The sequence below is a fragment of the Taudactylus pleione genome, unplaced genomic scaffold (genome assembly GCF_031769625.1).
Source record: "Taudactylus pleione unplaced genomic scaffold, aTauple2 ptg000089l, whole genome shotgun sequence".
Lineage (NCBI taxonomy): Eukaryota > Metazoa > Chordata > Amphibia > Anura > Myobatrachidae > Taudactylus > Taudactylus pleione.
This window is the reverse complement of record NW_028284491.1, coordinates 10,976,376-10,989,150: the sequence shown is the minus strand read 5'-3', so window position 1 is coordinate 10,989,150 and position 12,775 is coordinate 10,976,376. Positions and strand designations below refer to the sequence as shown.

At 46.0% G+C, this 12,775-nt stretch overlaps 1 protein-coding gene across 2 annotated transcripts in view; it reads left to right on the top strand.

The window, feature by feature from the left end:
- The window catches only part of MAP3K12 (mitogen-activated protein kinase kinase kinase 12), a 135,815-nt gene that overhangs the window by 88,002 nt on the left and 35,038 nt on the right, over positions 1 to 12,775 (top strand). For both annotated transcript variants that reach the window (XM_088469172.1, XM_088469173.1), the window contains exon 5: positions 1,169 to 1,327. In XM_088469172.1, coding sequence (XP_088325298.1) covers positions 1,169 to 1,327 — 159 coding nt within the window. The remainder of the gene's footprint in view (positions 1 to 1,168; positions 1,328 to 12,775) is intronic.

Below are 12,775 nucleotides of genomic sequence, written 5' to 3'. Positions count from 1 at the left end.
TTTGCCTGAGGCATGGAGTCTAATATATGTATACTGTCCTGAGACGGTGATGGACTTTGCTGCACATCACCCTCAGGTTTGCCCCACTAGGCAGCTGTTGACACAAAAAGGACATCGGACAGGACACAAGTAAACCAGCCAGAGGTCAGGATGGGCAGCTTAGTTCCAAAGTCTAGAAAAATGTCAGGGTCCCAGGCAGACAGGGAGGGTCAGAAAACAGGTTGTGTTAGTATTGGGTAAGCAGACGAAACCTGTTGCTCACACCAAGTATAAACCCACAGTAAAAATTAAGAAGGATTCAGTGTAATGGGCACTCCCCATTGGCACATTGTCCATCTCTGGAGCAGCACTGTGACTTGATTAGCATGCTAAAATATCCATATAACAGGGCAAACAATTAACATAGCATGTTACAACCCCTAGCCCTTGCTGTACATTTGTACTGTACACCAATGAGAGACGACGTGCGTGGCATTGGTGCTATAACTGCCAGAGTAGCCCATGCTGCAGCTATGAGGCCTATGATCACTGAGGCCTCATTTGGGTGTTTTTTTAGATCTGGAGCTAGACAGCAACTTCTCCAGGTTTCCTATGAGGTGAGTGAGGTTGGCATTGGACTAACAGAACACTGCTGGCACAGAGAGCTCTTTTTCAAGCTTAACTAAGGAGAACAGTGGAAAAGAACAGAGCAGCGCCATACAGTAGCTTTGAGATTAACAGAATGTTTAGAATGTTTGCACTCCATAGCTCTTGTTTCACACCTATAGTCACTGCATCAGTTCTGTATTTTTATCATGGTGTTATCACACCTTGGTACAATATATTCACCATGCATTGAAATAGAGTTAGTTTATTTTTTTATTTATTTTAAAGTGCAGCATATACAGTATATTCCTTCTACTTTGTGCAAATTAGATAAAATGCTGGAATCATCAGCCCGATCTTTGTACTGAGCATATTAAGTGGCCGCATACTGATTTTTGTAATAGTATTGTCATCAGTATATATTATGTGTGTGCAGTATGAGGAGCTGCATTGCTTTTGCCTTTGCCACATGTGTATGTTTGTAAAAATATTTTTAATGGATACTTCTCACCTCTACGTAAATACTGGAACTGACTTTTGTTTGAGCACCAATTGTTTTATATTGCTCTTCTGTCACCCACAGTATGCTGATCACATATGACGACTTGGTCAAAATATCAGATTTTGGTACTTCCAAAGAGCTAAGTGACAAGAGCACTAAAATGTCCTTTGCGGGAACAGTGGCCTGGATGGCACCAGAGGTCATACGCAATGAGCCTGTCTCTGAAAAGGTGGACATCTGGTGAGTGGATATACAGTGTAACATAACTAATGTCCGTGAACCATATCTTAACTAAAAATATATTTATCTGCTAATGCAGTAACTGTAGATTTCATAAAAAAATATTTATTTTTGTAGGTATGTTAATTTTAATAAAAACACTTTTACTATTAAACAAGCATATTGTAATACAGTATGTAGTGTATGTAGTGCTTTTAATAATTGATACCTCTCCTCTCTGTTACATAGCATATAATTACATGACTGTGCCTTAACAGTGCTCTGAATATTTTGTCCCGTTTCAAAAGTACTCTACCCGATGGTTTATCATACCCGATGGTTTATCATACCCGATGGTTTGCGTACACCCCGATGGTGGCTGATCGGCACATGCACAAGATCTGTGCTGCACATGTGCCAATCGGCACACTTTTGACATGCTGCGGCCTTTTGGTGGCGGGGATGGGGTGGCGACAGCCAGCTTCCCTGGCCTCAGCACTGTGAATTTCACGACCACCCTGAGTAACCTAAGGGTTTACTCAGACGGCCGATGTTCACGCAGTTGATGCGATGCTGCACCCTTGGACGCAGTAGCGGATCACAGAAGACCGCAAGAGAGGTCTATTTATACAAGACACCTCCTGCGACATTGGCATAATTCCACCTCGGGGTGCTTAAAAGACGCAGCGGCGATGCGATGAGTGTACAACTGTGATTCAGGCCCTATCTCCGGAGTCTGAGAAGTTACTAAAGGTCACATTGCCATTAAATTGTATTATAGTTCTCTAATGTGTACTGATATATTGCTTAGATCATTTGGGGACAAAAGAAACCCCACTATTAGAAATATAATTATAATGTACAGCAGGAAGCTACATAAGAGCTGACAACACATTATAGTGTAATCATTTACAATTTTCGAAATGTAATGCTGTAAAAATAAACTAAGACAGCCCTGAACAACGTTATACATGTACCCACAATAATCACTATAGTTACAGGCACATTGAGTTTTCCCATTTTATTTATTTAAAGGTGTACTAAAAAGCTTTGTATTATTATCATTATTATTAATAATGATAATAATATTATCATTGTTCCAGCATATTCCGCGGCGCTTTTAGCAATTGTGCGTCAGTAATTGTAACAAACATATTCCGCGGCGCTTTATTTATTTAAATTGTTCCAGCATATTCCGCGCCGCTTTTAGCAATTGTATGTCAGTAATTGTTACAAACAGCAGTGAAAGAGCCAGTCTGAACCAGAACCTTCATTCATTTTGTTTATCTAGCACTTATTATAGTTGGACCAACATCACTTTCTTATCAGACATTTATTTAGAGTGGAAGCAGAAGCATCACTGCGGATTGCCCATGGCTGCCTGCTGAGTGTGACCAGCCTTCCCGGAGCTCATTTATAAGACACAATACAGTTGAGGTCCAGCTTAAAATACTCTCTTGCTCCTAGATTTCTGCCCAGGTGCATGGACGTGCAGCACTAGGACGTTCCTTGCTGAGTATAGAGTAGGTGTAACTATGTGCCTAATTTTGAAATGAGATAAAATTGTTGGAGAGTACATCTCTTTAGTGTAGTTCCCTAACCTCATCTAATACCTTTAAGGTGGGTACACATTGGATGATATGCGGATTGGGCCGACATATATCGTGCACATCGGCAAAGATGTACACACTATATCGGCCCTTGCGCGCTCCCTTGGGGTCGTTCATCGCATCAACATCTCTGCAGTACATGCTCGTCAATCTGTCAATGTGATAAACGACACCAGGCAGGTGATTGGAGCCGGTCCCCAACATTTCGGGTGGTCTTACGCAGGGTCGTGTAATGTGTACCGGCCGCTCGATATGTCGTCCATTGCATCGCTGGGTACACACCGTTAAGTGTGTACCCAGTTTTAGACTGGCACATTTCGCACCTCCCAGTTACACCTCATAGGAAACACACTTTCCTAGGTGCACTATATATATATATATTATATATATATATATATATATATATATATATATATATATATATATATATATATATATTAAAAATAAAAAATAACAAAAAAAACAAAAATGGCAAATGTAATAAAGTCAGTAATAAAGACAGTCCCAATGTGGTGCGCATCAGGGACCTCAATTAGAAGAGCAAATCCCCCTGGATATATTGTGTTGCCATGGGGGGGAAAATGCTATTTTATTTTTTACCTACAAGGGAAATACTGTCTGCTTTTGCATGCAACATATACTGTAAATACCGAGCAGTTTTATTTTCACACATATGTATTTATCAAGAGATTCAAGGTAATATCCAAAATTTTAAAACATGAAGGCAAACAATGAAACAAAGCTTTACTAATTTCATGGATTTGTCTCACTAGTGCATTCACAAGGTAGGTGTACACAAGAAGAGCCCATGGTGCAAAGAGTAAAAATATACTTCAAAATTCTGGTTAAAGCTAATTTAGGAAACCCCTTTACTCATTTCATCTTTCATCATTTTCCCCCTAAAACGCTGCACAGATTAGATGCTTTTCTATGACTTATGAGCACAAGGGGACTTAGGGGATGAAAATGGTAGTGTTTTCCCATTATACTTGACTACTTTTTTGGACCTCCCGAGAGATAACAGAAGGCCGGAGGGGGGTCCCAGAGGCAAGTGTGTGTGGGCGTGTGACAATGCGATTTGCAGCATTGTGGGATTGCCCCCTAAAATCAAACCATTCACTTCTTCACTGGGGAATATGGTAGGATCTGTGAGAAGCCCACTCTCCTGAGAGTCTGGGAGAACTTCTGGACATTCCAGGAGAATAGGCAAATGTGTTTCCCGCATAGATTTTTGCTGGAAGGTGTAACTGGTATAGGATGACTCCCAATTACGTGCACCTCCTGAAAACTTCTAAGGTTCAAGGAAATCTGTTAAGAGAAAACTTTTGTATAACCCCCAGCTAAACACCTCCTTATTTGTAGTGTCTTCACCTCTTGGCTCTCCCATACTATATGGGCCTGATTTAGAGGTGGAAGCAGACGTGACCTCGGCTGTGGCTTTTGGCAGTTGCCCATCTGCGACTTTATGCAACTGCTGCTACAAAGTGTATGAATGTGCAAGGACTGAGACGCCCACTTTGAGCTACTGTAGACACTGTAATACCGCTTGGTCCATCTTTAAGTGCCATTATCAGTCACACCACCGAAACTTGCACCAGCCCTATGGCAGAGACAGATTTTGTAAATGATTAAGCTTCTGTGTACGCAAACACTTTAGCGACATGCTCGCGACACTTCCATAACACACACATAAGATATCAAGATTTAGGGGTTTTTGCACACGCGCAGTAGCAAAAAAATCGCTGGACTCTGGGAACATCGCCATTACATGCAGCTTTGAATCAGGACCTAAATTACACATAATCTTATTCTTCAAAGCAAAATAATTTGTCTAGCATGTGGGTAGATAACGAGGCATAGTCATGCATCTAGCCCACACTCGGCTAAGGACACTCCTAGTCCCACCCCAGCAAGATTTTATATAGTATATTTGCCTCCAAATTCATACGCTTTCCAACAAAAATATGTACAAAATACTCTGAGCCAATTGCATGGTGGGAGGCAGGACCGTACCTGTATATTTCCGTACTCCCCCCTTCACTGTGGCACCTCTCATCTCCGATTCCCCCCTCCATTTTTTTTCACCACCCACCTGCTCTTCACGGGTTACTTACAATAGGCTCCTCTCCCTACTGATCATGCTGAGAAGCGCTGTGGACTCTAGGTAACCGGCTGAAGATTCTGTAGAGGGCGTTTTTTATGGAGCCCTGTACATGTGCCGCTGGGTCAAATAAAGTTTCTGGTGATACGGCCCTGGTGGGAAGCACACATTTCTCCTTCATCCACTAGGGGACACTGGAGTCCCAGTACAGTGGGGTATAGTAGTGGGTTAACTGGGAGCTGGCACTTTATTAAATCGGTATGGTAGCTAGCTCCTCCCCCTCTATACCCCCCACAGGTCAGTCTAAATTTTGCACCCTGGGAGCTGGATCACTCCTTCAGGACTCTCTAAGAAATTAAAAGAAAATCCTACAGCAGAGAATATGCGCTGAGGATCAGACAGGCAGCTCACTGCCCCTGCCTGTCTGCTGTGATGGAGCTGCTGGGGAGACCCCATCGCAGCTGCTTGCGGCTTCTGCTGCAGAGACCACAGTCTCTGGGGAGACCAAGACACGCTGCGTGTCTCCCACCAGCAACGCCCGCCGCCGGCAGCATTATGCAGTACAAGGTTAGTGTTGTCCTGGCTCCCTGAGTAGCAGGAGAGCTAGGACAGTGGTGGGCATGAGGGAAAGCAGCCTGCTCAGCGCGGATACGAGCACCATAGTGGGGGGGGGAGCCTAATATTAAATTCTGCTCCTACCACCCAGCAGCCCCAGCGCTCCCAGAAAGAGGCTGGTGGCCATTTTAGATCATAAGAAGCTGCTGCTGAACGGAGACTGTCCTGCCTGCCGGGTCTGTGACTGCACAGTGGGGTCAGGCTAGCTGTTTTACTAAAGTACAGCTCATATATTACACAGTGATATTGTGTGTAACAGCACTTGTCATAGTATCAGCGCTAGTGAGGCAAAAGCATATCTCCCTCTATGCCCTTATCTCTCCTTTTCTATACAGTCTCTGTGTCTGTGTGTATCTCACTGTCCTTCACCTTGTGAGTGTGTGTGTGATGAGTGGATTACAATGTTTTCTAAGGGATCTAAAGCTGCACAGAAATCTTTATCCTGCAAAAAGTGTGCAGAGAAATTTACACAGGGACAGTCAAATACTTCCCTTCTGTGTGATAAGTGTGTTTCAGAGTCACAGACTACTGACTCACCACTGCAGCCAACCTGGACTGATCAATTTGCATCAGTCATGTCCCATCTGTCTAAAGAGCTGGAAGCTTCTCGCAGAGACAGAGAGGTGGCCAGAACTCAGTCTTCTGCCATCTCAGAACCAGACTGACAAAGGTTATGTAGAGCCAGGTACCTACTCCAGCCTCGTCATCTAAGGTCCCTACGAAAAGACTGATTCCTAACCCCCTTAGGTGGGATGAATCTGAGGAACAGGAGTCAAAGGAAGGTGAGGTCCAGGAACCAGAGGAACAGATTCCTCAGGTATCGGAACCTGTATCTCAGCGCGTAGAGGCGCTGATTGTGGCAGTACGCCAAGTATTACATGTTAAAGATATTGATCCAGTGGCGGATAGACAGTCTATCTTTAATAAAAGACAAAGACAGGCCGACACTTTTCCAGCGTCTGAGAAGCTGGATGAGATCCTAACCTGGGCGTGGAAACACCCAGATAAAAAGTTTCAAATATCACGTAAGCTTTTATCTTATTACCCATTTCCTGCAGAAAGCAGAAAATTATGTGAAACTCCTCCTGCAGTGTACCCTTCAGTATCCCACCTGTCTGAAAAGACGGTACTTCCTGTACCAGGAGCAGTCTCCCTAAAAGAATCTTCCGACAGGAAGTTAGAAAACACCTTAAATCTGTTTATACAGTGGCAGTTGTGTCCCTTTGTCCCGCGCTAGTTAGCTGCTGGGTCAACAAGGCTGTAGAATCATGGGCTACACAGCTTTCAGAGGGCCTTAAGTAGACGAGCTGATTCAGTTGGCAGATCAGATTGCAGAATCAGCCACTTTCCTAGGGGAAGCCGCAAAGGACATATGTAACCTTTCCGCTAGATCCTCGGCCTTAGCTATCTTTGCCAGAAGAGCTCTTTGGCTATGACAGTGGCAGGCTGATGCCGAGTCTAAGAGAGCAGTGGAGGCTCTTCCTTACACAGGAGATGTCCTGTTTGGTTCCGAATTAGATAAGTGGATTTCACAGGCCACAGGTGGGAAGTCAACTTATCTGCCTTCCCAGAAAAACAGTTGCAAGACCGTACTTTTGGTCCTTTCGTGTTCCAGGGAGATTTAGAGGCCGTGACAGAGGATCTCCTGCTATCTCATGGGGTTCCAGAGGCCGAGGAAGAGTCACTGCATCCTCGTCCCAACAGGACAAATCTACGTTTAAACCTTCTGCATGACGCTCTACCTTCTCATTTGGGGGATCCCGAGGTGGGAGGTCGACTGCAGAACTTCAAAGAAGAATGGAACCAGTCTTGCCAGTATGCCTGGGTTCAGGACATCATTACCGAGGGGTTGAAGTTGGATTTCAAAATCCAACCTCCTCCTCATTTTTTCACAACCGGGTTACCACTGTCAGTAGAAAAACGGGTTGTGATTCAGGAGGCAATAGACAGGCTTCTGTTGTCTCGAGCAGTAGTGAATGTTCCGAACCATCAGCGGGGTCAGGGCTTTTACTCCACCTTGTTTGTGGTTCCAAAACCAGACGGGTCGATGAGACCCAATCTGAACTTGAAGGATCTCAATCCTTATCTGCTTGCTTTCAGGTTCAAAATGGAGTCTCTGCAGTCGGTCATTGCTGGCCTCGAGAAGGAAGAGTTTCTTGTGTCCTTAGACATAAAGCATGCCTACCTTCACATTCCCATCTGGCCTACGCATCAGGCATTCCTTCGGTTTGCATTGAAAGACTCTCATTTTCAATTTCAGGCCTTACCTTTTGGTCTTTCCTCGGCACCAAGAGTTTTCACGAAATTAATGGCAGTGATGATGGCCCTGCTTCAGAGGCAGGGTGTTGCTATCGTTCCATATTTGGACAATCTCCTTATCAAAGCGCCGTCGGTAACACAATTGTTACAAGACATACAGGTAACTCAGAGTCTGCTTTTACAACATGGTTGGATCCTCAATTTCCAAAAGTCAAGTCTACAACCTACTCAGCGCCTGCTGTTCTTGGGGATGATTTTGGACACGCTGGAACTTCCTCTGGACAAGGTATCGTTCATTCAGCATATGGTTCAGTTGATACTTCGTCATCGAAGAGTATCAGTACATCTGTGTATTCGATTCTTAAGGAAAATGGTGGCGATTTTCGAGTCCATCCAGTGCGGGAGATTTCATGCTTGGCCATCTACTGTCCCAGTGGTCGGGGTCACATCTCTTTCTTCACAAGCGAGTGCTATTGTCCCCCAGGACTCGAACATCTCTCCTTTGGTTAGCTGAATTCCTCTCACCTGTTAGCAGGAATGCGTTTCGCGGTGTGGGTTTGGATTCTCCTCACCATGGACGCAAGTCTGAGAGGGTGGGGGTCAGTGACTCTGGGAGAACACTTCCAGGGCCGCTGGACTCAGCGGGAGGCAGTACTACACTACTTATAAACATCCTAGAATTAAGGGCAGTGTTCTATGCTCTTCAGCTTGCACAGCCTCTGTTGAAGGGTCGAGCAATCAGAGTGCAGTCGGACAATGCCACAGCTGTGGCATATATAAACAGACAGTGCGGCACCAAGAGTCGGGCCGCCTTGAGGGAAGTAAGCCGCATTCTGCTTTGGGCAGAGGAATTTGCAGAGGCAATATCAGCAATCTTCATCCCAGGGGTAGAAAATTGGGAGGCCGACTACCTCAGTCGACAGGACATTCATCCGGGGAATGGGCACTCAATCCTCAGGTCTTTCAACAACTGATTCAGCATTGGGGTCAACCTCAAGTGGATCTCATGGCGTTGAGGTTGAAGCATCTATTACCGCTGTACGGTTCTCGAACAAGGGTTCCCTCCAATTCCACTTCTTCCTCGTGTGCTTCAAAGAATAAAAAGAGAAAGGGCCAAGGTGTTGCTGGTGGCTCCAGATTGGCCCAGACGAGCGTGGTACTCAGGTCTACAGCATCTGTTGATAGACGATCCGTGGCCTCTACCTATGCTTCTAAACAGCCGCCGGTTTCTATTACGGTGTATTCAACGCGCTCGGTGGAACCTTCATGGGCGGCTGCCCGTGGGGTTTCTTTGACTAATCTTTGTCGAGCGGCCACCTGGTCAGGCAGGCATACTTTTGTTAAGTTTTACCGTTTTGACACCTTTGCAGCCTCTGCTTCGCAGTATGGCCGTGCTGTTTTGCAGGGTTCCAGTGCTCTCCTGCCCGGGATGGGAGCTCTGGGACGTCCCCACTGTACTGAGACTCGAGTGTCCCCTAGTGGATTTTGGGTACTTACCGACAGAGCTGGCCCTAACCAGTTTGATGCCCTAGGCAAGATTTTGGGTGGTGACCCCTAGCACCATCGCTAGTTCTGCCTGTGACCCAGCACCCCTCTACCAGCACAGCACAAATCAACCAGCAGCACAGATCACAGCAGCAGCCAGCAACATCCATCACCTCCTCGCCCATCGCAATACTCTACAGAGCTGTAACTAGACATTTTGGTGCCCTGTGCCAGCAAGAGCATTGGCGCCCCCACCCCCCGTTTGTCTCCCTGCAGACAGGCCCAGCCTGCTGGACTCCACAAAGGTCCATGGGAGGAGGAGCTGGTGTGGCTGGGCATGCCCAGCAGCCCTCCTCCAGTGGCGATTTTTGTTACTGCCCACTGGCCCCACTGTCTCTGCTCCCCGGTCATGCTGCTGCCCGCTGTATTAGCTGCCGCCCAATCAGAGCTGAGCTGAGAGCTCCGATCGCGGTAGAACAGCAAGACCAGAGGTTCCGTCTGCCTGTCCCGGTCCCACCATTTCCCTCTGTCAAGCTGAGCTGGCCCTAGGCTTGGAATGCATGCCCCTAGGCATCCCAAATGCCTTTAGGCATTTGCCTAGTTTGTCTGTGCTTAGGGCCGGCTCTGCTTACCGATAAATCCCTCTCTCCAATTCCACAGGGGACACTGGACGCCCGCCCGGCGCTGTAACACTTGCATAAGTTTGTTGTTTTACAGGTCCAGAAAGTTGTTTGTCTCCATGGTCTGCTTGAAAAGTTGTGTTTTCTTTCATAAAACCTTTCTGGTTTGTTTATGTATGTTGTAGTTTCTCTTCTCCTTCTCCTTATTTTCCAGCTCTCCTCGGGCACATTTTTTATAGACTGACCTGTGGGGGGTATAGAGGGGGAGGAGCTAGCTACCATACAGATTTATTAAAGTGCCAGCTCCCGGTTAACCAACTATATATGTACTGAGACTCCAGTGTCCCCTGGGGAATTGGAGAAAGGGATTTATGGGTAAGTAACCAAAATCCTGAGTTTGCACTTACAGTCCATGACCTTCATTATTCCCGTATTTAATTTCCTGCACATAAGACAATGAAAGATAAATTGTGAGGCTAAAGTCCCCTCAACAGGTCGTTTTGTCAGTGCTGTACCTGATGGCTGTATTTGATAAGGATGGGCCAGGAAGTCCTTTGAAAGTGGGAGAACCCATCAGATCCATGTTGACTTTATGGCACACAAAGATTGTTAGACATGTTTTACTAAGTGTGTGACAACTAGTCTGTTGTTGTTTTGTAGAAATTAATCTACACTTATTGCTCATTGCATGTAACTCAAGGAGCAGGCCCATGTGTACAAACATTAGATCCAATTTGAAAATCTAGTGGTCATAAAAACAGTGATAGCTATTACCACTACCACACCCTTTTTACCCTTAGGCACGCCTGCGTTCGGATCTCCACTCCCCCGTTTTCAAGCAACTTCACCCTTTTACCACCCACAAACGTTACATTCTGTCAATCAAATTAGCAGCCCCTCGCTGTTTTGCGAGCGCTCGATTTCCGACCGCAATGACTGGTTTGCGCATGCGCATTAAGACCCATACGCATGCGCAGTTGTGCGAACATCACTCATAGCGAATGAGCTTCCGCTTACGAGCGGCTCTGAATCAGGCCCACTGTGTTTCCACTTACTTATATTAGTCATTCTTTCCACTAAGCGTGGTGGAGCAGGAACCTAGGAGTGGGGGACCGCAGAGGAGGAAGGTAGGATCAGGAACCTGGGAGTGCAGGACCGCAGAGGAGGAAGGTAGGATCAGGAACCTGGGAGTGGGGGACCGCAGAGGAGGAAGATAGGATCAGGAACCTGGGAGTGCAGGACCGCAGAGGAGGAAGGTAGGATCAGGAACCTGGGAGTGGGGGACCGCAGAGGAGGAAGGTAGGATCAGGAACCTGGGAGTGGGGGACCGCAGAGGTGGAAGGTAGGATCAGGAACCTGGGAGTGGGGGACCGCAGAGGAGGAAGGTAGAACCAGTATTGGGTAATACAAAGTTGTGGGTATCTTTTAACCCAGTAGATCAGTAAATCATTAATTGCTCTCAAACATACAAAACACATAGTTAATACATTTTTCAGCTCATGCAGGGGTGCCTTATGACAGGAGGGGACCCCAGTGCAGTCTCCGAGTGCCCTCCCCCTGAGCAGTTGCATGTACAGTGTAGACTCTAGCACTGTACCAGAGCCTACTGCACATGCACATATTCCTTTATTGCGCATCTCTATTGCACTTGTGCATATGCCCGGGGAAATGGCACTGCCACCATTTTCCCTGACATTGCTCTCAGTGGCAGCCGTAATGTACAGTAAGTATATGTAATGGGTGCAGGGTGAGCAGTGTGGGCCCCCCTGCACCCATTATATATACGCCAGTGCCTTCATGAATCATATTGATGCTCCTAAACATTAAAATACTTAGTCAACCTATGACCCTGGATGTAACTTGCAATGACCTCCAGAGAGATTTTGAAAAGGAGATGATGATTGTAGGACAGCTAAGAAAAAAGGGGTTTCATTAATTCAAACCTTTCCCTGGTCTATGTATTTCTTACAACACCTCTGTGTATGGGTTGGGTATGGGATCTCGACACACTAAATACCGGCGCCCAGAATCCCGACGCAGGAATCCCGAATGTTCGAAATTCGTCTTGTAGGTAAGTATCTAACCCTGTTCCTGACCCTAACTCTCAAAACCTGCAGCCTAATCCTAACCCTCCCCCTGCAGCCTGAGCCTAACAGCCCCCCCCTCCCCGTAGCCTAATGCTAACCCTCACCCTAGTGCCTAACTCTAAACCTAACCCTAATATTTACCATTGGGATGTCAGCGGTTGGGATTCTGGAGCCCGGATTCTGACTGCTGTCGGGATTCCGGCGCTGGGATTCTGACCACCGGTATTCCCTGTGCCGGGATACTGACTACATCCCATGTGTATATTTGTTACTTGTATTAATAAAAAAAAAAATTTCTACTGCCGATTACTTTTCCATCTCATACTAAAGAGGGGTCCAAGCATAAGCAACCATTTATCACTGTGCTCCTCTATCTTCACCAGTCCTGGGGTGTCACAGCCAATACTATAACACATTGTGTGAATTGCTAAACAACTTCTATAAATTCACTATACTCATCTTCTGCCGCTATGTACATTCTGATGACGTGACTGGCTATGAATAAACATTTGATGACTTGATTGGCTAGGATGAGCCCCAGTGATATGAAGGGAACACATGGCAGGAGTTGAAGGTTTGCAGACCCTATTTAAAAACACACCTTAAATAATAGATTGCTTTGCTGCAACAAGATGAAAATATGTCACCAACAAAGGGATTTATATTACTTCCAAATGCCGTTACAGGATTAG